Below are 26,947 nucleotides of genomic sequence, written 5' to 3'. Positions count from 1 at the left end.
CTTTTTCTGAGAGGGGTCCTACATATTAGACCACCAAGAAAACCCATCCCTCCTCCTGGGACCTCAACTTTGTGTTAGAAAAACTCACCTTGCCTCCTTTTGTGCCAGCTAGTTCTGCCACCTTACAGATGTGCACTTGGAAAACCTTTCTTTTAGTGGCCATTTCTTTCCTCTAGAAGAGTGTCAGAACCACAGGCCCTCATGGCCTGCCCTCCTTACACCACCTTCCATAATGACAGTTACCTTGCGCACAAATCCTTCCTTTATGCCCAAAGTGGTAAATGCACTGTCCTTAAACCAGTCCATCCACTTGCCTACCTTCTTCCCAACTTCAACCAACAATGCAGAGAGGATCCTCCATTCCCTGGACGTACACAGACAGTTAAGATTCTACTTAGACAAGACTAAGTCTTTCAGAAAGTCTGACCAACTCTTTATCGCCTTTCACCCCAGGGCTCTGGGCAAGGCAGTCTCCAAACAAACCATTTCCTGTTGGATCAGGAAATCTATTCTTTTTTGTTGCTCACACCATGGCAAAGTCTTAACTCATGGTGCAAGAGTTCACTCAGCCAGGGACATGGCTACCTCCAAGGCCTTTCTCAAAGGCCTGGACACAGCTTCCGTCCAGGAAGCATCTACCTGGTCTACGGTTCACACTTTCACCAAAACTGCAAATTAGACCAAGTCTCCAGGGCCAGGGCAGGCTTTGCTAGAGCAATCCTACAAGGATTCGTGGAATACTCTACCTCTGCCTCCTCCCATTACTCTTCCTAAACTGTGGTACTCTCCCACACCATGAATACTGTAACACTGGAATAGAAGGACATAGAATAGTTGTGTAAAATCTTACCATAACCATAGATGTCCTTCTCTTCCATGTTGCAGTATTCCTTCCCACCCTCCAAACCCCCTATTCTTCTCTTACTGCAGGGTCTGGCCTCTGACCACTGCTTCCACTCCCAAGGCTTATCTGTTCAGCCTTACAGTGGTATTTGTTCCTTTTGTTGGCATCTTGTTCTCCTGACTGGCCACTCCTCTAGACTTCAAGTTCTGAGGTCTGTGTGTGCAGACTTCACATTTAAGGTCCCTGGTTTATGGCCCTACGTGTGACGTCCCACACACTTACAGCAGCCAGGCAAAAGCTTTTGTATAGGAGCCGATGTCAGATCGCTTGAGGCAGAAAATCCCACACCATGAATACTGCAACATGGAAGAGAGGGACATCTATGGTTATGGTAAGATTTTACACAGCTATTTATTCATTGGCAAAATTAGGAGGTTGACATGCATATAGGTGCATTGTCAATGGTACTAAGGCATTGTACTAGAGTGTGGTGGCGAAGCAAGGCTTGGGCAAGGAGGAAGCTACTACATGATAGAGCAAAATCCCTAATAGGGAAGGCATCTCTGATCAGTACTAGCAAAAAATTACGATCCCTCATAAAATCCTCCAAGGCCAGCTTCGAGAGAAAAATTGCACAGGACACCAAAGACAATCATAAGGCTTTTTTCAGTTATGTTAGAAACCTGGGATGCAACTCCCAGACTTGTTCTGAGTTGATTCTAAATGACAAAAAATACACTGAACCCACAGACATCACCAATATCCTGGCAGACAGGTTCAGTGCAAACTTCTCCACCCCCTCCCTCCCAAAAGAGCAAGTATCTATCCTGGCAGAGGGCTGCCTCCCAAACATCTCAGATGAAGGCTGCCCTCTCCAAAGCAAAAAACACTGCTTCCATGGGACCAGATGGCATCCCAGGTTGCGTCCTACATGAACTCCAAGAGGAACTAATCCCTCAAATAAAACAGCTATACAATCTCAGCCTCACTACAGGATATGTGCCCACAGAATGGCGTACAGCAACAGTGGTCCCACTCCACAAAGGTGGAGCCTCTACGGACCCTGGATACTATCGCCCCATAAGCCTGACTAGCTTAGTCTGCAAGGCTATGGAGAGGATCATCATGGAGCTCATAAACAAAGACATTGGGGACCTACAGACACTAGATCCTACCCAGTTCAGCTTTGTCAAGGGCAGATCCTGCCTTTTGAACCTGGTTGACTTCTTGAAACAGTCACCAAAGCCATAGATGAAGGGAAGGTAGTCCACACAGCCTATCTGGACCTTGCAAAGGCATTTGACACAATACCCCACTGGCATCATAGATAAGCTATCCAGCTTAAATATAAACCCCTATGTCACAAGATGGGTCGCAAACTGGCTCAAAGACAGAACACACAGCGTGAGAGTTGCTGGAGCCATGTCAGACTCAAACAGGTCACAAGTGGCGCCCCACAGGGTTCTGTCCTGGGACCACTCTTGTTCGGTATATACTTTTCGAGGTACAGGCAACTTGGGAGGACTATGGCTCACCAAGTTCGCAGACTACTGCAAACTGGGCGCCATAATCAACTCTCCAGCTGACACAAACATCCTTCAAAAAGGTCTCACAGAGACAGATAACTGGTGCCAGTGCCATGGTTTAAAGCTAAATGCCAAAAAATGTATAGTCATACCCTTTGGCAAAAACAATGTGCCCACAAATTACCACATAGGCGGAAACCCATTAAGTACAGAGAAAGTTAGTAGGGACCTGGGGACTCAAGTTGATAGCAATCTCTCCTTTGAAAACCACATTGCCAAAGTGGTTAGAAAGACCTTCTACATAGCCCACCTCATCACGAAGGGTTTCACATCTAGATCAAGAGAGGTAATCGTGCCCCTTTATTCATCCCTCATCAGGCCCATCATAGAATACAATGCCCCTTTTGGGATGTACCTTACCCGACACCTGCAGCAATTAGAAAGACCCCAAAAGTATCTCACCAAGAGGATCAAGGGTCTCAAACAGATGCCATATGCTGCTCGGTTAAAAAAACTCCAGCTCTACTCAGTTGCATACCGCCTACTTCGAGGCAATCTATGCCTGATATACAAAGCTATGTCAAATCCAGAATTAATGGACATGCTCCACCTCAGTAAATCTAAATCCCTTAGAGCCACATGCTCAAGGGACTTGAACCTCAGCACAGAAATAAATAGAAATTGCTGGAGGGACAGGTTCATAACCCAGAGGCTCCCTTCGCTCTGGAGTAGAATTCCAGTTCATGTGAGGGCAGAGCACCTCACTGAATCTCTTCAAGAAGAATCTTGATAAGTGGATGGGGGATCGTAGGTTTGTCCCAGGGATTACTCCCGTGTCACTATTAGACAGAGGCACAGTAAACTAAACCTTAAAAAGGGCACAGTATACTCAAATCAAGGGGGTGGCGTAAGCCATACAGAATCGGGCTAGGCTTATAATTGCCCCAGGGCAGGTAGCCTAGTATGAACCTATGAACCTATAAGGCATTGGTCATAGAATGGTGCTTGCAGTTTAGCGATCAGTCTGCACGCCCATCATAAGCTGAAGGTGGAGATCAACAGAATTTTCTGTAATACAGAGAGGAGCTCTACAGTCTTTAAGTGGAAAAGGTCACTAGAAGGAAGCCTTGCAGCAAACCCAGGCCACTGGAAGGAAGCCCTGTGGCAAACTCAGGCCACTGTAAGGAAGCTCTGTGGCAAACTCGGGGCATGTTGGAGATATTGTATGTTTTGTCCCAACTGGGAATACCCGAGTGTCTAGGAATTCTAAGTAAGTCTGGTCTGTCCTGATTAGGTTGCTACCACCTCAGCCCTGTACAACACAAAGCAATTTAATAAATAGTTGGATTTCCTGCATTCTCAGTATATCTTCCTTGTTGTCACTTATCTTTTTTCTACTGTAAACATATTTTTGAAAGAAATTCTTCAAGTTTGGCTCCTTAAAAGATTTTGATTTCAAAATAGCATTTGACATTTTTGAGGAGTTTTAAGACTTCTTTTTAAGGTGGTTGAATGCATTACTTTAGTTATTATTTGCAGGACACACCCAAACTGCTGTCATGCTTGTCAAGAAGTCCATTGTTTTTTTTCTGATTGACTTGAGTCTCTGTTTACTGATCCTTCCTCTAAGATCATATGCTCCACCGTGTTTAACTAAAGGTTCAGTTTCCTCTCTTTTTTTTATCCATTCTACAAAATTAAGAGAGTTTACATTATCTGGGTTGCCAGAGAGAGAACTTTGGCTCAACATTGATAGGACCGAAATCATACACGAGGTTGAGTTGCTTTGTATGTCCTTTATTCCACATAAGCTGGTCACAGCAAAACATGACAAATAAACTGTTTCTAAGTGGTTATTTCCTTGGGTCACCTTTTGTTAATCTTGCTGCTAACAAGCTTTGTACCTTGTCGGATCACTTCTGCAGTGCAAAGATTGAGCCTGCCAGTACAGCTGTTATCTTCATGGGGCAGGGTTCTGCTGGAAGCTTCTGCAAAGTAGCAGCTTGGTTCTTAGTCCACTTATTAGTCAGTCAGTACAGAACATGGGGATTTGTGATTGTTGTGCTTCACAGTATGTTAACATCTGGTTCTTGGTTTGGTATTTATTCAGCGATATGAAGACAGATACCTGAAAAGAAAAACATGTCTAAGCTGCGTGTTGGTCATCATTGCAGTAGATATTTTGTGTCAGTAACAGCAGATAGCCTCCCATTGCCATATTTTTCTTATATGTGTTTACCTTTATAAAATGGTTTTGTGTGATTGCTGATTGGTGTTTGAGGTGAATAACATCCTGGAGTCTCCCTGTGATGAGGAGATCCACGGTAAGTATGCGGCTGTTTATGTTGCTGATGATGCACAGCGACTTTGTTATATTTCCATCCAGTAAAGTTGCCTTGTATGATGCCTAGTGAATTCATCATAACTGCATTTTAAACAAAAGTTAGTCCAGCCACATTTTTATGTTAAATGCATTAAAGAACGGCAAATGTAAACCTCTGTTTAATGTCTACATTGGTATAAGTTACTTTTGCCATTTATTTATGAGACAGTTCAGAGCTTGTTTAATTCATACAGCTTCATTTCTTTATAAAGGGACTCCATTTCACTGAGCTAAGTATTTGCTGTTTTATACAGGTTTTTCTCTAGTTACTAAATTCCATAACTGTAGGCAGAACTTGGCAAATGGTAATTTACCTAAAATAGTTTTGGCTAGGAAACTGGCATTACCCAAAGGTGTGGAGCTGGAGTCCCGGAAAAAGGATAATGAGTGTCCACCATTATTGTAAGGGGCTTATACAACCTACTCCCAAGGCTTTTCATGCTTCCTGTCCTTTCCATACCTTTCAGTGTTTTAACTCTGCATTATGTGCTCTCAATAAACTAACTTCCCTTCTACTGTGTGACCTTGAGCTGTAGTCCGTTTTCCAGGTATAGTCTTGCTAGTGTCATTCTCATTGGAAGGATGACCTCAGCATTTTTGGAATCTGTTGGGCATCAGTAACATTATTAGTCTTTGCCACTGCGTTTTTACATTACATTGTGTGATTCTGCTTAACCTGAAATCCTTTCACTTTTGTCTTGCTTTAGTTCACTCAGCTAGTGTTTTCTGTGGGTCCCTCTAGCGTGAACTTGTTTTATTTATTTTTTTACATTGTTGAAGCAGTGCCTACTGCATCAGTGTTCTCAGGATCACTGTTTTAGGCAGTGTCTTTTTACATAGGCCTGAAAAACTATACCACTTGGAGTACATAGGTCGCGAACAAAAGACAGGAAATGAAAGGCTGAAATAGAAACACTGGTTTAGCATTTCAATGTCTTGTTTAACAAAAAGTTTGCTTATTTTTTTATTCATTCTTTTTATATTTTATTCATTAATTTATTTTATATTTTACTAAATGTGTTTTGTTTGGTACTGCTATAGAGTGCATGTAGTAATTGTGTGCTTCGATGGGAGAGTAAAGCATTTTAGTAAGTATGACTTGCATATAAGGACCTGTCTAGCTGTACATCACGTGTTGTTTAGCATATGTCCAACCTTCTGGTTATCTGCAATGTAGAGCACCCCACTTTTCTTACTACCTTGTCTGCATGCACAGATGTCGCACTAGCAGTGATGTAGCCAACAGAAAAAAAAATCAAGGTATGTATATAATCATTTACTTTTAAAAGCAGGTATTTCCAGTGTACGCATGCATTCAAACTTAATGAAAATTCTATACGCAACTAAATGAAAAGTAATCCTAATTTACTTGCAAACAAGTACAGCTGTGCATGGACCTCAAGTAAAACAAAATGTAGTGTGTGTAGAAGAATTTAAAACTGATTCAAGATTATGATTAGTGGTACTCTGCTTAGCTGATGTTTTATAAAGCATCATTAGGATGAGGAAAGGTGCCTGCAAATGTCAACGGTCCATGTAATCCTGTTAAACTTGTAAACCAACAGTTTTCATATTTGTGCTTGTTTGTGTCCCTAAAGAGGTAATGCTAGTCCATGGCTTAACTTTTTTGTACTGCAGTTTGTGTTTTCACATTTAAGTAAAATGTGCATACTGGCAATGTAATGTTGACCTTCAGGTGAGCATTCCAATGCAGATAATTAATGTAGGGCAGATCTAGTTGCATCTTGGGCTGGTATGAATCCTAGCCTAGCATTTGTACAGCTGGGCCCAAGTACAGTTGGTTAAAAAAAATCATCTTATTTTAGCGAGATAGCTATGCTGTGTTTGTGTCAGATGTATATATTGTAGGTAATACTCTGCAGTTTGTATAATTTGAACAGAAAGTGTGTCTACAAAGAGATCTGTGAAACTGCAGACAGTACTCAAAAGCAGCTGTATCACAAGCAGACATAGAAGCTGAATGGCACTGACTGAATGTTAAGAATGGAGAAAAATGAAACCCTTGACATAAAGTACTTCATGTATCCACTGTGGTTTGTTTCTAACCTTTTGTTCCCCTCGTTTTTTAGATTATGATTTTGGAGAGGCGTTTTCAGCAGTGCAGACCATGCCCAGCAAAGACTGGGAAGGTGGGACTCCATCTTTTGTTGGTGTCATATGTGTTATACCTCTCTGTCACAGTTTGTTGCATGCTTTGCTGTACAAAAATACCTCATCTTTGCTCTGGAATTCTTTCACCATGGTAAAATCTTGAACAGTTTTTTTATTTATTTTCATTGTTGCTTTTTTGTGATGAGATGAGCTATAAGTTTTAGGCAACGCTGAGGTATAGCTACTTAAAGATCACTACTTAGTTTATTAGTAGTCATAATATTGGCATTTGTACTGGTTTTCAGTAGTTGATGTTTAAACACAAAAACAGATTTGCTGGTATATAACAATCTTAGCCACCTAGGGCCCCTTTTCTGTAGAGTTTGAAATCTCTTTCTCAGCAGTAACCTTTATAGACCAGGCTTTTTAATTTCAGTGGTGTTTTTGCTGTACCATAGAGGCAGTTATGTATCCATAGTTCCCTTCTTAGGAAAAGTGCACTAGAACATATTCCCAATTTTGCTGGGAAAATCTTTTGACTTTTTTAACCCCCAGCCCTCCCCTTTGTGTGCTAAGGTCCTTAAGCGTCTCTCCATAGTTTTTGGTATAGATTTTATTTCTCGGCTCATGAGTGTCCTTGCTCTGTACGTTTAACCAGAAGTGTGTGTTTGGGGGGAGGTGTGTGTACGCATATATATATATATATATATATATATATATATATATATATATATATATATATATATGTGTGTGTGTTTTACACGTGTGTGTGTGTGTATAGGTTTATAGGGTTTCACAGAGTAATCATATTGAAACTATTAGTTAACATGTCTAGCTCTGCAAAATTGCAAGGAAGCCACTGCTGAGCATGTGTAGTCAAGTCGCACTACAGCACAAAAGTACAAAGATATTTCAGCACTGTCACACTGTCTAGACTGTGCAAATGTGTATTGAAATCATCTGACTCTATTAGCCAAAGCACTACACACAACAAAGCCACACACAGGACCAGAATAATGAGAAGGTGGACAGCAAGTTGTAGAGCAGTGTTACTGCTGTGTCTAAAAAGAAATCCCAAAGCAGCAAACAAGAGCAACAGCTGAATACCACTGCAGTAGTCAAATGCTCCAGCAGCAAGCTGCATCCACAACTTAGTCATGTTTGGTGTTGTGTAAGAAAGGTCATAGGGCTAAGGGCTGCATCAGAGAAATTCTGATGGAAATAAAAGTTGGTGAGTTAAAACAAAGATGGCTAGGCAGCCAGTAGTACTGCCATATTGCCTGCACCAGTAGTAAACATTATAATGATTAATTTTTTCACTACCACAGAAATAGAAGCTTTGGCATATATTTTTTTCAAAACATGAAGCGTGTAGTAGGATTACATTTTCTGTATAATGATACTTTAATAAAAATATGAAGCTGTTTCTATGTGTACATGTCTAGTAAAAACTGTTTTGATTTTTATGTACAGTTTGGGGCTGTATTGGAAAGCATTTAGACTCCACATAAGTGCAGCTTCTTAATAGCATAGTTACACATGAGTTGCCTGCTGCGTGGTAACCACGTTAGCTTTTCTTTTTTTCACCTGGGTATGATCAAGCATTTATGTATTTACTTGCAATAGTAGACTGCGAGAAAGACATGTATGTAGTTAGATTGTCTTTCTATTCCTATGTTGCAGTATTCTTGTTGTGGGATTTCCTCCCCTCAGGTGACTCGTATGTCAGCTCCTATACAAAATCTTCAGCTTGACTGTTGCAGCTGCGTGGGACGTCACACGTAAGGCCATAAACCAGGGGCTCTAAATGTGATGTCTGCACGCACAATCCTCAGAACTTCTCAGCTGCAGATGACTGCATCATGTGTTTGCTCCTTCACATCAGACTTCTCAATAAAACTAAGTAACCCATTGGTTTTTTTTCTTCATATCTGATTGCAATGCTAGGCTTGATTTGTTGTAGCAATTTATAGCCGATGTGAGGTAAAAAGGGTGAATGCTAATGCGGGCGCTAGATACCCCACAAAGACTCCCATGAACAGTGTTTTTTGCTTAGGCCGGGAGCACAACCGTACCGCTTGCTATTTGTCAGTCGTTTGTGCAGAAGACCCTATGCAGCCGTCTGGCCACACTGAACCTCTGTTTAGAAAACCAGCACCTTGAGTGGTTAGCCTTAAGACTGGATCCCGCCTCGGAGCCCGTGTCAGAACCTCCGCACAAGAAGACCAAGCTTCATAGGCCTTCGTTGGGCCACTCCTGCACCAGACGCCCTACCAGCTGCCAATTTAGGACCTGAGGGACGCATGGTGGATCCTTCGACTTCAGTGACTACCTCTGTGGAAGCTGTTGCTCAGCCGATGACCGGCATGTCCGCAGAGCCAACCTAGGCCCTGACTATAGTCTAGGTCGAACCAGAATCTGTGGAGCCTCCGACTGGGATCATGCCTTCGGACATGGTTGCTACCAGACCCGACTCTAGGCCTGCACAGTCTACTCCAGCAAAAAAGAAACTGAAAACCAAGCAGGCGTCTCCCACTGCAGAAGTCCTACCTGACTGGCAGTCCTTCACTTCTTCCCTGATGCAGGCCTTCATGGCCCTTAGGCCTTCAGCCTCATCCTCCAGTGCTCTACCTTTGCTCACCCCTAGGCCTGCTTCAGCCTTTTCCCTTCTCCCCTGATATCTCAGGTTAGGGAAGAAGAGCATGATGTATCCTTTTCCTCCTCTGAGGACTCCATATCTTACATCTCCCAAGTTGCTTCACCCCAGGAGTATTATTCTCCTGATGAGGAATCTATGCAGGGCGATTCACCCCTGAGGATATCACATTTGGTGAGATAATCACCAAATGAAAGACAACTTCAAATGGGATACCTAACAAATGTCTGATACCCAAAAGGTATTTTGAGCTTCTTCAAGTAGAATCCCCCTCCACTTCTGCTGTTCCACCAGTTCTGCCTGCATACCTGGATGCCTTTAATTTTGCATCCAAGTCTCCAGACTCACAGCCATTGCCACCAAGTGACCAGATCGCTTTTACAAGGTGCCTGACAAGCAAAAATTCTTAGTAAAACCACCCTTAGCAGACCCATCTGTGATTGCCCCCCTATCCTGATAAGCAATCCAAACTCCTTCCCTCCGCCTCACTCCTACCCACTGGTAAAGACAGCAAATCTAGGGATAGGACTGGTAAGAAGGTCTACATCTCCGCTTTGGCTTTCAGAGCCATTAACTATCAGACGCATATGACTAAATATGCTCTGGACTTGGTCTCTTAAGCCTCTTCCATGCTGGCCACTATCCCTAACTGTCCCATTAAGGCTGACATCTCCTCCAAACTTTCTCTGGCTACACAAGTAGCCAGACACTCTGCTATGATACTGCAGAAGCATCTGCTGTCTGCAGCATCTGCTTCAGTTCTCAGGACATACTCCTGGCTGAGACTTCAGAATCTCCCAGAAGATTTTAAGTCAGAGAGCTTGGATGCCCCCCCTGGACCACAATTTCATTTTTGGAAAGCAATCTGCAAATCTTTTTAAGACTCTGCAAGACAAAAAGTAAAGAATTGCAGGACATAAAGCATTTATTGGTGTCCCCCATTCCCAAGTACTACAGAAACTATCCAGCTAAAGCCACCTTTGTTAGGCATAAGCCAGCCCAGGCGAGTACTTCCTCTTCCAGATCTAGAAGAGGTGAAGACCACCCACGACTTCCAGACCTGCTGCCCCACATCCTCAACATAGGCAACCTTGGCAACCTTTTCAGGACAGAGGAGGCCCCAACAGTGCATGATTGCCTTGCCCTCCTACCACTCTCACCACTCCCACTGCCTCCCCTTCTGGGAAACCATAACTTCAGACAAATGGGTACTATCCATAATACAAAAAGGATATTCCTCTCCTGGAAAAGAAAACAACACCCTTGAGAAGTATCCCTTTCATTCCCAAAAACCAACAGCATCTCCTTCCACAGGTTCTGACAGACCTTCTGAAGCTGGGTACCATAGAACTCGTCCTCTCAGGACAGGAAGGAAAAGATTTCTACTCCCATCTCTTCCTGGTTCCCAAGAAAGACGGCCCTTGAAGACCCATTTTAGACCTCTCCTTAAATCTTTACCTTCAGGTGCCCACCTTCAAAATGCTGTCACTTCCAACTCTGCTCCGTCTCATACCAGCCAAGGCCTTCATGGCCACCTTGGACCTAATGGAGGCCTACTTACACATACCCATCAGAACATCCCACAGAAGATTTCTGAGTTTCTGTGGCCCTCTTCTCATTTCCAATTTACTGCTTTGCCCTTTGGTTTGTCCAATGCCCCCCCCCAAGTGTTTACAAAATGCCTGGCCCCAGCAATTGCCTTCTGCAGAACTCAGGGAATTCAGATTTACCCCTGTGTGGACATCCTAATACTGGCAGTCTCCAAAGATACCCTCTCAAATCATCTGCAGTTCACCATGTCCCTTCTACAAAATCTAGGGTTCGCCCTCAACCTTCCAAAGTCCTCCTCGAACCCAGACCAGGGCTAGATTTTTCTGGGTTGCAGAATCTGAATGGACAGAATGAAGGCCTTTCTTCCACAAGATAAGGTCCTATCCTTGACTTCCCACTTCAAAGAGCTGCTGCTGGGCTTAATGGCAGCAACCATGCCTATGCTCCCACTGCCCAGAATGCATATGCACTACAGTGGTACCTCAAAAACATTTGGTCCTAGCACCAGAATCATTTGAAGCAAGTAATCTCTCTCCTTCCCTGCCTAAAGAAAGAGATCAGCTGGTGGATCCAACAAGTCCAGCTAAACCCGGGTTTCCACTCCAGCCCACCCCCCCACCCCAACCCAGATAATGCATACCAATCCCTCAGATTCAGGGTGGGGAGCAGCAGTGTGATCTTACAGGGTTCAAGCAACCTGGCACCCTTCCTTGAGGGCCAAACACATCAATGTGAGGGAAATGACAGAAGTCTTCTTAGGTCTGAAAAACCTTTACCCCTCTGCTTCTACCAGGGGCTCTTCAAATAGTAACAGACAAACGCCACTGTAATGTGGTACCTCAACAAACAGGGAAGGACAGAGGCGCATATCAGCTGTGCAAGCTAACCCTGCTGATATGGGATCAAGCCTCTCGCCACAACTTGTTCCCTGCATGCAACCTACATTCCCTTGCAGGACAAGCAAGCAAGCAGATCTTTTAAGCAGGGCATCCTCTCCACAACACGAATGGATGCTGGACAGGACCATTTTCTTCAATATTGTGCACCGGTGGGGCACTCCTCAAATAGACCTGTTCACCTTCCCCCAGAACAGACAGCTACAGACCTCCTGCTCAAAGATCTACTCCCCTCTAGCCTGGAGACTAGACACTTTCAACATATCTTGGGAGGGGAAGTTTCTTCATGTCCCCCCCCCACACACACACACACACACTGATTCAGAAAGTCCTCCTGAAAGGCAGGAGAGACAAATCAAAAATCTTGTTAGTGACTCCCTACTGGCCAAGGCAGCACTGGTTCCCCTTATTTCACAATCTAGCCAAGGGCAATCACTACAAGTTACCCTACAAGGTGGACCTCCTGACACAAGAAACGTGAACTCTCATCCACCCACACTTGCAGATGATGTCCCTGACACTGTGGGTGATATACTTTTGATCCCATTCAGACACCACTACTCAGAGGCCGTGCTTTCAGTTCTGAGGGAGGCCAGGAAACCTACAACAAAAAATCATGCCTGGCTAAATGTGAAAGATTTACTAAATGGTGTCTAGACAAGGGAAATGACCCTTGCATTGCTGACCCCCCCCCCCAGTCCTTACTTATAGGTGTCAACTAATAAAAAGTGGACTTTCATAGTCTTCAGTGAAAGTACACCTTTCTGCAATATCAGCTTGCTTGCCTCTCGACTCCCTTGCTAGCCAAGCTCTGTGTAAAACTCTTCCTTAAAGGGGTGTTGCACAATAGACCTCTAAAAAAAAAAAAAAAAAACCTGTCTGTCAGCCCTGGGACCTTAACTTCATCCTGGAAATGCTTACCCAACACCCATTCGAACCGGCTGGGTCAGCTTCCCTTCAGATATGTACATGGAAAACAGTCCTACTAGTGGCTGTCACCTCAGCCAGAAGGGTTTCAGAGCTACAAGACTTAATGACTTGCCCCCCTCCCAATATACTACGTTCCACAAAGACAGGGTAACCCTGAGAACTAACCCCTCCTTTATGCCCAAGGTGGTCAACGATTTGCCATTAAACCAATCTATTCACCTTCCTACCTTCTTTCCCCCTCCCACCAATGAAGGGGAGAGGACACTTCATTCCTTGGATGTACACAGACAGCTAAGATTTTTACCTAGACAAAACAATTTCCATTAGGAAATCAAAACAGCTCCGTTTCCTTTCACCCCAGAGCATTGGGCAAGGCAGTCTCCAAGCAAACCATTGCATGTTGGATCAGGAAAGCAATCTGTCTTTGCTACTCCCACCATGGGAACAATCCCCCCGTGGGAGTAAAAGCCCATTCCACCAGGGCAATGGCTGCCTCCAAGGCTTTCCTAAAAGGTCTGGACACGTCTTCCATTATGGAAGCAGCCACATGGTCCACTACCCACACTTTCACCAAACACTACAAGCTAGACCAGGTCTCCAAAGCATGTGCAGGATTCGCCAGGGCAATCTTGCAGGGCTTTGTAGAATCTTCTGCATCTACCCTTTCATCCAACTAAGCTGTGGTACTCTTCCACAAGAGGAATACCACAACATAGGAATAGGACATAAAATAGTTGTGTAAAATCTTACCATAACCATAGATGTCCTTCTCTTCCATGTTGCAGTATTCCTTCCCACCCACCAATAACCCCCTCATCATTCTCCTTTTCATCCCAGCATATCCGTAGGATGTTCTTCATCTCACATTGCTGCAGTCCACTCTGGGGTATAGCTGTCCCCAGTCGGCCGAATACCAAAAAGTATAAGGCTGGTCGGTCAAAAAGGCGCGTTGTCTGACATCGGGCGGCAGGGGTACAAATCGCATGACCCGACGTCATCAGTCTTTTTGCCGCTGGTCCGATGCAGAAACGCAGTGCAGCAGTGCAGGTTGGCTTTTGAAATTTTTTGAAAGTTTTCGTTTCAGACCGAATCAAAGTTGGCTAAGTACCCGTTGGGAATATTTTGTTTTTTTTTTTGCCTCAGTATTTAACCGGATGTCAGAAAAAGTGAATAACTGTATTTCTTGTGGAAATTTATTCCATAAAGAGATTACCCATGCTTGTGCCATACCTTGCTTTAGGGCCTGAGCAGCGTTGCTGGCTTACGGCTCTTGTGCTAGATTTAACAAAGCTAGATTAGAAGATTAGGTGCCAAGGAGTTGGTTTTGGAAGCGTTGTAATTACAACATGCCGTCGGATATGCTCCCCGCTGCGCTAGATCTAAGTGCAGCTTACAGCAGCGTAAAAGAGCCTAGGGTGGAAGCGTCGTCTGTCCCCGGACGTCGGTTCTTTAGAGGTTGTCGGTGTTCTGTGGTTCTGTCAGGATTCCTTTTCTCTCTCCAAGGGAGGGCTTTACTGTTAGGTAGGTCTGTCCTCTCCAGGGAAGTGAAGCCAGCTTGAAGGCTTCTCTCCTAGCTCTTCTCCCTCCTTCCTGTTTCCAAGGCTCCCCCCCTTCTGTTTTCCAGGAAACTTCTCTTCTAGAGGCCCCTAGTTCCTCAGTTCAGTGGGGGTCTCCCTAGTTGTCTCTGCCTGAAACCCTAGAAACATAATGGCAAATGGCAGAAAGATTTGATGATGGGAGAGGCCTGTGGATATTAAGAGATAAGAGGCTAGACCTTTTGAGGAGGAGGAGAGTTTTGAGCAGTGGCTTCTGGCTTCTGAGTGGGGACTGAAGACTTGCATCTGATCCTCTTATTCTGATTCCTCTGTAGGATTGACTATTCCTTCTTTTCATTCTCTGAGGATTGAACTTTTCTGGAGATGAGGAGCATTTGATGAGGGAGCATTTTTTAAAATTTTTCCAGGAAGATTTCTCTGATTCCAGGAAAGGCTTAGGGAATTTTCCTTTCTACCCCCATTTTTGCCTTTAGCTATATTCTTGCCTTTGGATGTTCCTGAGGATGTTTTTGCAGAGGCTTCCCTGCTAAATTAGGATTCTTTGCCTCCTGCCCCAGACTCATAGGATTCTGTTTAAGAAAGGTGTGGAAGCTCACTGTGTATCTCATTAAAGAGTCCTTCTGCAGACCAAACTGTTTCTTCTGAGATGGGGCCCTGAAAGGCTTCTGTTTATTTAAAATAGAAAGGGTGTCGATTCTGAGAGCAAGGGCTTTGGATAGATAGGGAAAAGAGGAACCTTCAGTACTAGATGTTCTTTGGCCATAATTGCCAGTTGATGATGTTGAAATACCAAAATTATCTCGGTTCACAGTGGAAGTCTAAGGTAGATTGGTACAAAGTATGAAGGTATTGGTTGTAAAGAGTTGCAGGATTGTTTTCATGTTTCTGGCACGGTGGGCCTTCTTATTCCTTACCGTATGGTTTCAATGTGGCTGGGCCTCTTAGAGGTGCTGATGTGGTTGTTTGCGCTGGCCCTGTTGGCTGAGGGATCAAATGCGGCTGAACATGTAAAGACAAAGGATTTTAGATGCTCCTTAGGAATCTGATAAGTTGTTTATTTAGTCGCCTGTAGAGCGGTTTTTAAAGAAAGATTTTTGACAGTCTAGGGGTAATGCAGATTGTGGGTATGCAGACCAAGGTTCTTTAGACTGTTTAACTTCTTTTGGCCTACTAAAGGGGGTGGACTTATCCTTCTTATGATTCTCAGTCTAGGTTCTCATCTAGGCGTGGTGAGGCAGAGGCAAGGTTCTCTTCTGCCTAGAACAGGCGGGGAGTCCTTTTGTCTTCTGAGTGAGGGCAGGGTCAGTCCTTTAAGTAAGCAGACCAGATGACTGGATATTGTGCTGCCAGGTTACAGGTTTCGGCTTTGCACCTTTCAGGAGGAAGGCAGGCACTTTTCAAAGAAATTGGAGTGTTACAACCCAAAGAGGATGGGTATTGGATATTGTTCACCACCCGGAACATTCATTTATTTCATACCTTGCCTCCTTTCAAAGGCATGCCCTTACTTCCTCTATACAAAAGTTCAGAGGCTCACAAGCAAATTTCTCTGTTACTCAGATTTATCCTGTCAGCGGTTCCTGTGCCAAAGGGCCTAGGATTTTTATTCTGCCTGTTGGGCTATCCAAGGGGGAACGCTGGGGGAGACCAATTTGGATTTGTCATCCTCAACACTTATCTTCACGTTCTATCGCATTCAATGTTGGCGACACAACAACTTTACCTCTGTTGGGCAAAGATCTGCCCTTGTGGCTTCTATGGCTACCCAGACTTCTTGTGCCTAAGTTCTGGTCTATGCAGGAAGCTCATGCGTTTCAGGCACAGAGGTGTTGTAGTTCTCTGCATTGCCCTTTGAATTATCTACTGCGCCCAGACTATTCACAAAAGTTCTGGTGATCTGTTGTATGTAACTGACTCTGATTCTGGCAAATCTATCCCTACTTGACCGTCTGATTCAGCTCAAGAAAGAATGAGCTTGAATTACAGATATGATATGAGTGCTAAGATGCCTGGGGTGTCTGAATCTGAAATAACATCCGATCCTGATACCCTCTCAAGACATGTGCTTTCTGGGACGCCAGTCGAATACAGCCAGCCAGATGTAGTCTTTAACCCCGCTTCCTACAAGAATCTTTCAATTTACTTGCATCAACTATCTAAAAGGACTAACAGACTGTAAGGACAGTTGTTCACTGGTAGGGTTCATGGCATCTTGTGTTCTCAGGATTCCCAATGCCAAACTAAACATGAGGAAGCTGCAATGAGTATCTAAAAATGTATGGACACAGCACATATTCTGCATTCAACTGTCATTCCAATACAGGCTTGCATTCCAAAGATTTTTGTGGTGGGACATAAGATGTCACCTAAACAAGGACTCTGTGAGCCGGTAGAAATGAACATGAAGGAGCGACAGATAAAACCAGTACTCGCTTCAATGTGGCTGTCAAGAAAGTGGATGCAAGAGGGCACATGAAGGAGACCTACAGCATCTACATATCAACTATGAAGGAGATGTTAGCGATCCAGTTTGGTACCTCTTCTCACAGGCAAACTTCTTCAGGGCAGGTGTTGGTTCCAACAGACAACACAACTTCAATAAATGTGTGGTACATCAACAGAAGCACCCCTTAGCAGATGTCTTATCCTCTATGCAGGCTTCGCATGATTTTATTGTGGGAGACTGTATTCAGCTTGCAACTGACTCTTCATTCAAGGGGATTGCCAGGAGCACGATCTGTTCGGATTCTTGTGTTAAGCAGGCAGCTCATGGATCCCCAGACAGTGGAAGCTGGATCTTCATGTATTTGAAAATTGACAGTCATGAGTGGATCAGGAAAAAATCTGTCCTTCTCTCTTCAACCAGTGGATGGGTTTTGCGAAAACCTTTCATCACACAGCTTCTCAAGTGGATGCCTCTTCGTTTCAGTTGGAAAATTGGCATGTGTATGCCTTTCATACTCTGCCTGTCCTCCTTAAGGTACTCTAAAGTCGGCTCTCATTCCTTGCCCTATGATTTTGATAGCTCCCAGAGGTGCCTCGGCAACACTGTCAAGCATTACTGAGAATCAGGTAAAGGAAGCCTCCATCTGTTTTGAACAATTCCCACCTTCAAATCTCTCAACAAGTCATCTTGAATATGTCAAGCTTCACTCTCTTCATCTAGTTTTGTGGCATATTCTGTTTGAACCATGGAAGACTTCCTCAACAAGTTTTGGTCATTGTTTCCATGTTGAGATTACCAGGTTTGTAAAGTGTATGCCGAAAATGGAAGAGATTTTTGTTTGAATGCAACCATTCACAGTGGAGCACCTCAGAGCCCTGAATTTGGTTGTCTTCATTGTCTTACTGATTTATTCTGCAAGGTTTGTTCAAGCAATTTCATTAAGATTCATGAGAATGCAATTTCAGCTCACTATGATTGTGACCCACCATTGTTTTCTCATCCTTTGTTTTGAAAATTTCTCAGAGGGGCAAAGAATACTCAGACCCACGTGGAGGCTCCTACTCCTGCTTGGGACAAGCTTTTTTGTGTTGGGCTTTTCTTCTATGGGCAGTTGAGCCTCTGGCCCCTGCTGAATTGAAATACTTTTCATGGAAGACTGCTTTTGTTAGCGTACTTCTTTCTAAAGAGTCATTTGAATGCAGGCCCTTAATTGAAATTGAGCCTTTTTGATTTTGCAAATTTCTAGGGGATTTTAAAAGCACTAAAGATGTTTTTATGCCTAAGGTGGTTTCTGGTGTGACTTTAAAATTTAACTGTTCACAGGGTCAGTTTTATGCAGATCCTTTTTGGTTGGTTCTTTTTTGCACTTCAGCAGTGTACACCAGGCAGTTCGTTATTATTTAAGCAGGACTTCTGTTTAGGCAGTCTCAGCAGTTGTTTGTTTCTTTGCTTTGGAGTTCTCAGGGCAAGCCTGTCAAACAAACTATATCCATTTCTAGGATTGGGTGGGGCATATGATTCTGTGGATCCCATGCTGGCAAGGAGATTCCAGCTGGGATTTACAACCATTCCACTAGGGCTACAATTGCTAAAACTGCCATTTCTAAGTGCTGGCAACTTGGCATAGGGCATTTGGGCAGCTACTAGGAGTTCAGTGCATACTTTCTCCAAGCATTATTTGACTTCCTCTCTAGTGTAAATCCAGGGCTGGTTTTGCCACTGCTGTGTTGCAGGGCAAGTGCATACTCCTGCTTCATTATAGTTTAGCCATCCTCCCTTACCTCTTAGCTCCCCAGGAAGTTAAGTGTGGGGACTGCAGCAATGTGAGATGAAGAACATGAGTACAGTTATATACCTACCATATTATGTAGATATTAGAAGATCCACATTGCTGCAGTCCAATTTTGTATCCTCCTTCCCCTCTGTGTTTAGGGGTGGTTGTGATAAATGAGTTTTCGGTAATTTGGTGTATATATTGTACATATATATGGTACGAAGTTTTTTGGGGTGTAGCCTGGTACTGAAGATTTATCTTTTAGGGTCTTCTGACATCTGGTATAGAAAGACTGAGGATATGGCGTCGGTCATGCTGCCCTTATGTCCTGATGTCAGAAAAAAATTTCTAATGTGTTACACCTTTCACCCTGGACCTGTCAGTGCTACAGCAGGACCCTAGGGCCCCATACCTGACACCACTGGCACCTCCTCCTGCTGGGTCTTCTACTCTACCTGCTGAGCTTCAAGTTCTGAGGATTGTGCATGCAGACATCACATTTAAGGCCCCTGGTTTATGGCCTTGCGTGTGACGTCCCACACAGCTGCAACAGCCAAGCTGAACCTTTTGTATAGGAGCCAGCATACGAGTCGCCTGAGGGCAGGAAATCCCACAACAAGAATACTGCAACCTGGAAGAGAAAGGACATCTATGGTTATGGTAAGATTTTACACAACTATTCTTTCTCCTTATGTGATGCAGTGTAACAATGTTTTAGATAAGTAGACAGACACACATGTAGGGCAGATATACACAGACAGTTGGGTGGGGCTGCTGCTTCCTTATGTTCCATACCTAGTGTTTTTATCATACAATTTTATGTGTATTTTATGTCGTAGGTGTAATGATACTGAGACTTAAGACCTGCTTAAGGCCAGCAGTAACTTTTAATGAAACTCAACCCCTAGGCTAGAGTGTACTGCTTCTGCAACAATCACCTAAAAAATGTGTTAATGTAACTGTCAAAACAACCTAAAATATTACCCTACCTAAATCTACCAGGTTTTCTCTATGGCCGAAATTGTAATCTCCATCTTAAAAAGTAAATGCAGCCAGGTCTGCCTGTTTCTGTCATTGCCTATACACCCCCCTCCAAAGAATTCCAAACACAATATTACTAGAAGACATTCTCCTGGATATCCACCTATGTCTCTTATGAAACTACCATCCTTGAAGATATAAACATTTCCTAGGCTACTTCACCTTCCCAAGCTCTCAGCCTTTAAATCTCTGTAATTTCACACAGTTCAGTTGCCTAGTAAATGCACCAAATGTTCCATCCTCCACTATAAACTGGTCTCTTGCCAACAGCCCTAACAGCTTAACACAAGTAGGCACCCTGACAAATTCTCTGTGACCATCAACATTTGCAACCTGTACTCTGCCAAAATACTATAACCTCGTAATCTGCAACTCCTTCAGAAAACTAAGTAAATTTAATAAAGATGCATTCCTTTCCTCTCCAGTCATTCATCTGGAACATAAAATATTTTCATTTGGATGATGCTGTTCTCCACTTCAATAACACATTTCTGAATATCCTGAAGTAGACACACTACTTGGTTATAAAAGTCAAATCCATGGTTTACTGTCATATTTGTGAATGTCATTTAAGCGAACGTAACGACAAATATTATCGGAAATCAAAACACCGAGCAACCGAAATATCGAATGGAGCATTTCGGCAATGTCAAATATCGCCTTTGCTGAAATGCTCACATCTGCCCACGACTAACAATAAGCCCCCCTGCACCCCCCCCCCACTTATATATACAAACACTGAGATCACACTACAGTGAGGGTAAGGGTACATTTTCCGATCCCCACTATAGTGCGATCTGCACCGCAATGTTGAAGCTGACAATAGCGGCTTTTCCCTCATGTCAGCTTCAACATTGTGGTGATCGAACTCTCAGAGAAAATGATTTTTGCACATATTCGATAGTCTAAATGACAATCGAATATGTGATAGTAAACCCAAATCCATACATTCCCCTTGGCTTACCCTTTCCACCAAACAACTTGTGCAACACTGGGACAAAACTTGGTACTCCTGACTAAAAGTAGAAAAAAAAAACAGCCAACCACCTGCACTGTCAGCATCTATGAAACAAAAGCAAAGCCTAAGTCACCTTAGACAAAAGTACTTAATTCCCAAAAGTTAAACTATTCAAAATCTCCCAATCAGTTCTGCCCCTGTATAGCCAATCTCCTAATTTCTGGGAAACCATCACTGCTTGACTCTGTCCCCCTGCCCCAAGACACCTTGATAGGGTGCCTGAAACCTGTAAATTTCTGTGTAAATGCCCTTCTGGTGACCCTTTGGTGTCTGTGTCTTCTGACAAGCCATCTCAATTGCTTCCTTCTACCATGTTACTGCCTTCTGACAAAGATAGCAGAACTATGGAAAGGTTAGACAAAAAGGTTTATACCTCGGCTAACTTAGCTTTTAGGGCTGTCATTTATCAGATCCATATGTCCAGGTACATGTTGGCACTTCTTTCCCAGGCCTATCAGGTAATTTCTGATCTTCCAGACTCTAGTGCTCATTCCCTGTTAGGGACTTCCTCCCAGGTGGTTCGTCAGTCCAAGTGTAGTTGTGATGCAGCAGATGTTTCCTCTAGAGCTGCTGCTTTTGGGTCTGTGATGAGGAGATAGCCTTGTCATCAGGCAACAGTTGAAGCTGAAGTTAAGAATAAGTTGATGAATACTGCTCTAGATAATAAACACTTGATATTCTGTAGTCCTATCTTGCCTTCATTCTTACACATGGGTTCGGAGCTGATTTTCGGCTCCAACTTGTCCTATTACAAAGCTCAAAGTCTTCTAGTTGGCTCGTGGCTAAGTAGGTATCCCATGGTGCACCAGTGTAATCCCCAGATCTTGGTTGCCACGTCAAGTTCAGATGTGCTTCTTCTTGGCCGTGGCTAAGTTTAACACTTTTTGCTATTTTTACTATATTACAGCTTAACCTTTCAAGTTATATGGCTTTTGCTAGTGTTTAACAGTTGTTAGAGTAGTTTCAGTCTTGCTGAAGTGTTTTCTTTCTTCACTTTAGATACTTATGTTGAGAACTGGTTGGCCATTGGCCTTGTTCTCTATGGTATCCCATGTGCCAGTTTTTCTATTTAACGGGTATTTTTGCTCCTTGTTGTTTGCTGTGCTTATTAGCGTAGAGAGTTTGGTAGTTTAATAGTTATTACCTTAATATTTAGTGCTTAGTGTTAAGGTGCACATTTGCACTCCATTTAACCTTTTCCATGTACAGTGTTTATTAGTGTGCGGTGTGCGTTAGTCTAATGCTAGCTCTCTAATACTATTTCCACCTAGATATTAGTCAGATATTTAGTTATTAGTTTACAAGGGTTCTTTGATATTTCCGACACTTTTTGTTCTAAGACGTAGAATTTGAGTAAAGTTCCACTGAGACAGTTGGACAATTTCTGGCTCATACTTTGTGCGTGCGTGCAGTATATTTGGTAGTTTTTGACCTTTGGTCTTCTTTTTTTTTAGGTCCGTTTAAGTTAGAGGACCTAGTTTTATCTCTTTTTCTCTGCCCAGGGCTAGGCCCGTTTGAGATAGAGGACCTTCTCCTCGTGGTGTGCGTGTGTTAGTGCAGTAAGGGCTAGGCCCGTTTAAGTTAGAGGACCTAGTCTTTGTTGTGTTTAGTTTGTGTCATTTTTGCTGCTTCCATGTCTATAGAGGCAAAAGATCACAAACCCTCAGAGTTTAAGAAATGTGTAAAATGCTGTCAGAAAATGTCAATTACCGATGGCCACAGTAATTGTGTGTATTGCTTCGGAGCCATGCATCTGCAAGAAACCTGTTTGTTTTGCCATTCTTTCAGTTCCAGGGTCTTACAGGAGTGGAAGAACAAACTAATATTAAAAGGTCTCCTCAAGCCTTCTTTCGAGGAAGACTTGGCCAGTTCGTCGTCTTCCTCCAAATCTCATGCATCTAAAAAAGAAAAGGCTAAACCTTCCAAGAGGCATTCCCCGGCACCATCCGGTGCTTTGGAACCGCCTCCTAAACTTTCTAAACCAGACAAGATTTCTCCCTCCTCGGCTTCACTGATCATGGAACCAATCGAGACCGTTGATACTGTGACTTCAGTGTCGGCCACATGCATTTCGGAGCCGACCACTGATAGCAAACATCGGAGCCGGTCCAGAGAGCCATTGCTGGTCTGCCCAACTTTAAGGTCCCCCATCTTACAGAGGTCCAGATCTCCCACACTGTCTTCCAAATCTTCCAGGAGCCTATCAGAAGAAGATTTAGAGAGAGTAGTGCTGAGACACTCAGTCATCTGCCTTGCCAGAAATGCTGTTGGCTCTGACCCAGTCTGTCCCGGAGCCACTTGAGTCCATTTCCCCTGCTGTGGTTCCTCCTCCGAGCCGTGCTGGGTTTTCGGAGCTGGAGTGTTCAGTACCGCTGGTTGTGGAACCCTGTATTCCAGCTCTTCATGAGGCAGTCTCTGAGCCGAGTTCTGCTTTGACACCTTCAGTGCTGTCCGGGGTGTCTAGGAGCCAAAGTTCCCCAGTCTGCTCCGACAGGGACACTTGGACCCAGACCTAATCGGTTCAGAGTCTCCCTCTCGGTGCATCTGCTAGGGCGAGCTCGGATCCTACATCTGTCTCTGAGCCGATGGCTCTGGAGCCGATGACTTCCTCTGTCTCCTGTGAGCTGAGGAGGTCTTTGGAGCCAGAGAAGTCTGCCTTCAAGATGATGCGGAGTGTGCTGTCCCGCTCATCAGCTCTACCCAGGGGTACCAACACTCTTACCCCTCGGGCACTGACCCCCATCTCAGTAACTACTCTCTTCTCTCAACAGCAGAGATCTGCAGCCTCAGGAGCCCCCGGCTTGTGGCCCCCACTTTTCCAAGACCTCCCCGGAATATCCTTCTAAGGAGCCCCCTCGGAAGAGGACATGCAAGAGGAAGCATGTAGACTCCCAGGATGAGTCTCTTACCTCCGACACTGACCTCGAGGAGTCAGAAGGGTCCCCCAAGTCGTCCTCTGATGTCTCCTTTGTAGACATCTTAGAGATCCTTAAGCAGAAGTGCTGCTGGTCCACTGTTACCCCTTCTGATGAGTCTGTGTACCTGAAGGCTTTCGTGTCTCCACCTTTCGATGAACTTCTAGACCTTGTTAGTTGAAAGGTGTGGGAGACTCCTGATGCCGTGGAGCCAGTCCCCAGGAGACCCAATAAATTTTTGCCAGCCCCCAAGGAGAAGGAATTTTTTTCCAAGGACGTTCCTGTAGATGCCGTGGTGGCCACTAAGAAGGAACTAGCGGAGACTTCATCTGTCCATCCACCGAACAAGGAGTCTCGAACGATGGATAGATACACAAAGCGTATCTTTTCATCAGCAGCATTCACCCTCAGATTGCTGAACTACCTAACACATTTTACAAGGCTTCAGAGAGATCTCTTTAAGGAGTTGGGAGAGACTCTACAAGGTACATCTACTGAAGGAGTCCCTGATAAGGTGTCTGCTCAGTTGTCCAGCTTGAATTCCATTGTTACCTTCTCCATGAGGCTGATTTCTTATGCAGCTGGTGGAGTGAGCAGGGCAGCGGGTTCAGGTGTTTCCCTTAGGAGGCAATTCTGGAAGCGCTTGTGTAATTTTGTGGAGCCGTTCAAGTCTACCTTTGCCAATGCCCCCTTTGATGGTTCTTCCTTGTTTGGACCCAAGGTAAAAGACACACTCACCAGGTGCAAGCAAGAAGGGAAAACGCTGTCTGCTGTGGGAGTACGTTTTACCATCCCCTCTAGACCATACCCCAAGGGTCAGAGAAGGTGGTAAGATGTGGTTCAAGAAGTCCCAGAAGTTTTTCCAGGATGCACAGGGTGACTCCTCCTTCTGAGGCAGAGGAGGAGGAGTAAATGGTAGACTTCGCCTAGAGGCAGGGGCGGACCACAAAACCAGGGAGGCCGTGATTCGTTTTGAGGCCGACCCTATCAGTGCTCCTGATGTGTGGCCCAGCTGTGCTTCTCTGGAGCCAGTCAGGGGTCACATTTCTTTGTATCCAGAAACCTGACTAAGCATCACCTGAGACAGATGGGTACAAAGAATTATCACCAGAGGTTGTTCCATACCCCTTTCTCTCCCACCTCATGTTCCCAAGAGGATCCCGGATGTTCCACCCAATCACAGGGATCAAGCAGCTGCAGAAGTGAACAAGTTGCTCGCAAACTGAGTCATCCAAACCGTTCCCGCAGACCAGGTAGGATTCGGAATTTACTCCAGATTCTTTTTAGTGCCAAAATATACAGGGGACTGGAGGCCCATCTTGGACCTCAGCAAATTAAAAATCTGTAAAGGACGACAAGTTCCGGATGGTGACACTGCAGTCTATACTCCCTCTCTTAGGAAAAGACACTTGGATGTGCTCAGTAGACCTCCAAGATGCATACTACCACATAAAAATGGACAGAGCATCGAGGAGCCATCTACGCTTCCGGCTGAGAACCAGTCACTACCAGTTCCGTGCTCTGCCCTTTGGTCTCACCACAGCCCCCAGGGTGTTCACCAAGTGTATGGCAGTAGTGACAGCTCACCTGAGATGTCTAGGATTCCAAGTGTTTCTGTACCTGGACGACTGGCTCCTGACCGCCTCCACCAGGCATCTACTTCTTCAAACCAGAGATTCCACTATCCAACTTTGTGCCCAGTTGGGGATTACTATCGATTGGGAAAAGTCTGCCTTATCGCCCTCTCAATTTGTGACTTTTATAGGTGCAGAAATACACAGTCGCCATGTTAGCACATTTTCCAGCAGAAAGAGCACAGAACCTCATACAAGTCCTCCGTCTACTCCCCCCCATGGAAAGGCAAGGCAAAGACGGTGCTGAAACTCTTAGGGACCATGGCCTCCACCATATTGCTAGTCCCTCTTGCCAGATTGCACATGCAGATTTTTCAATGGCTGCTATTGTCCCAGTGGTCCTTTCGACAACTGCCTTTATCCCACCATCCTGCAAAAAGGACCTCCGTTGGTGGATCCAACCCAACCAACTAATGACAGGCACCCCATTCCTTCCTCACTAACCCGTTGCTACTGTGACCACGGATGCCTCAGATAGGGTGAGGGGACATTATCTAGGCAGGACTTTCCAAGGCACATGGCAAGATTATGAGGCTCACCTGCATATCAATGTTCTAGAGATGAGGGCGGTGCTTCTGGCGTTGCAAGCACTCCACGATCTTCTTCCTCTTGGAACGATGGCAATACAGTCAGACAGCATGTCAGTAGTATGGTGTATCAACAAACAAGGCGGAACCAGGTCTTTACCCCCTTTGTCGAGAGGCTATTCGTGTTTGGAATTTGGTGATATCTTCCCAGTGGCATCTTTCTAGTGACAACACACATCCCAGGGACAACCAACGTGATAGCAGACAAACTCAACCGGGCAATCTTGATGCCTCATGAGTTGTATCTGAAGCAGGAAATAGCTGAACAGATTTTCCGCAAATGGGGACAGCCTTGCTGCGATCTTTTTGCCAGTCCGATCAGCTCCAAGTGAGCAGCTACTTTTCCCTTATCCCCCCTCCGGGGGAGTCACCGAGAGATGCACTTGTTCACGATTGGCCCCTGGGTCTCCTTTATGCCCCCCCCCCTTTCCTCTCATACCCAAAGTGATTCAGAAAGTGAAACTGTTGAGAAGCAAATTGGTTCTCATCACTCCTTACTGGCCTCGTCAGGTTTGATTCCCTGTTCTTGGGCCTCATCTACTAGACAATCCATGGAGTCTGGACCCAGTGCCAGATCTCTTGATGCACATGTCAGGCTCTCCACCCCAGCCTCCACACCCTCAATTTGACAGCTTGGCTGCTCCAGTTCCATCCCTAGTTAGGCTTCATGATTTTCAACCGCTGTGACCCACATTCTTACATCTTCTCACAAACCCTCCACTAGAAAGTTATACACCAGCAAATGGAGAAGGTTTTCTATCTGGGCCGAGGAAAGGAATGCTGACCATTACATCGCATCCATTACAGTGGTTTTAGAATTTTTGTCTGAACTTTTTCACCAGGGTTATGCTGCTCCCACAATTAGGATTCATTTGGCAGCAATATCAAATTTTCATTTGGGTCAACATGAGTCTAATCTGATGTCACACAGATTGTGTAAAACCTTCCTTAAAGGTGCTACTTTGCTGAGACTTCCTTTTCAGGAACCGGTAGCATCATGGGATCTAAACTTCGTCCTATCCAAATTAATGTCTCCACCCTTTGAACCTGCTCATTCATGTTCGTTGAAGTTTCTGTT

The 26,947-nt window shown here is 44.5% G+C and overlaps 1 protein-coding gene across 2 annotated transcripts in view; it reads left to right on the top strand.

Moving 5' to 3' along the window:
* PLEKHM2 (pleckstrin homology and RUN domain containing M2) overlaps positions 1 to 26,947 on the top strand; it is a 1,089,177-nt gene that overhangs the window by 521,522 nt on the left and 540,708 nt on the right. Inside the window, exon 7 of one of the 2 annotated variants that reach the window (XM_044061869.1) lies at positions 6,844 to 6,903. The exons of the other annotated variant lie outside the window; for it this stretch is intronic. Coding sequence (XP_043917804.1) covers positions 6,844 to 6,903 — 60 coding nt within the window. The remainder of the gene's footprint in view (positions 1 to 6,843; positions 6,904 to 26,947) is intronic. 2 annotated transcript variants of the gene reach the window in all.

The sequence above is a fragment of the Protopterus annectens genome, chromosome 2.part0 (assembly GCF_019279795.1).
Source record: "Protopterus annectens isolate FY-2018-M chromosome 2.part0, PAN1.0, whole genome shotgun sequence".
Lineage (NCBI taxonomy): Eukaryota > Metazoa > Chordata > Ceratodontiformes > Protopteridae > Protopterus > Protopterus annectens.
Note: the sequence above shows the minus strand (reverse complement) of the source record. Positions and strands in the feature narration are given on the sequence as shown.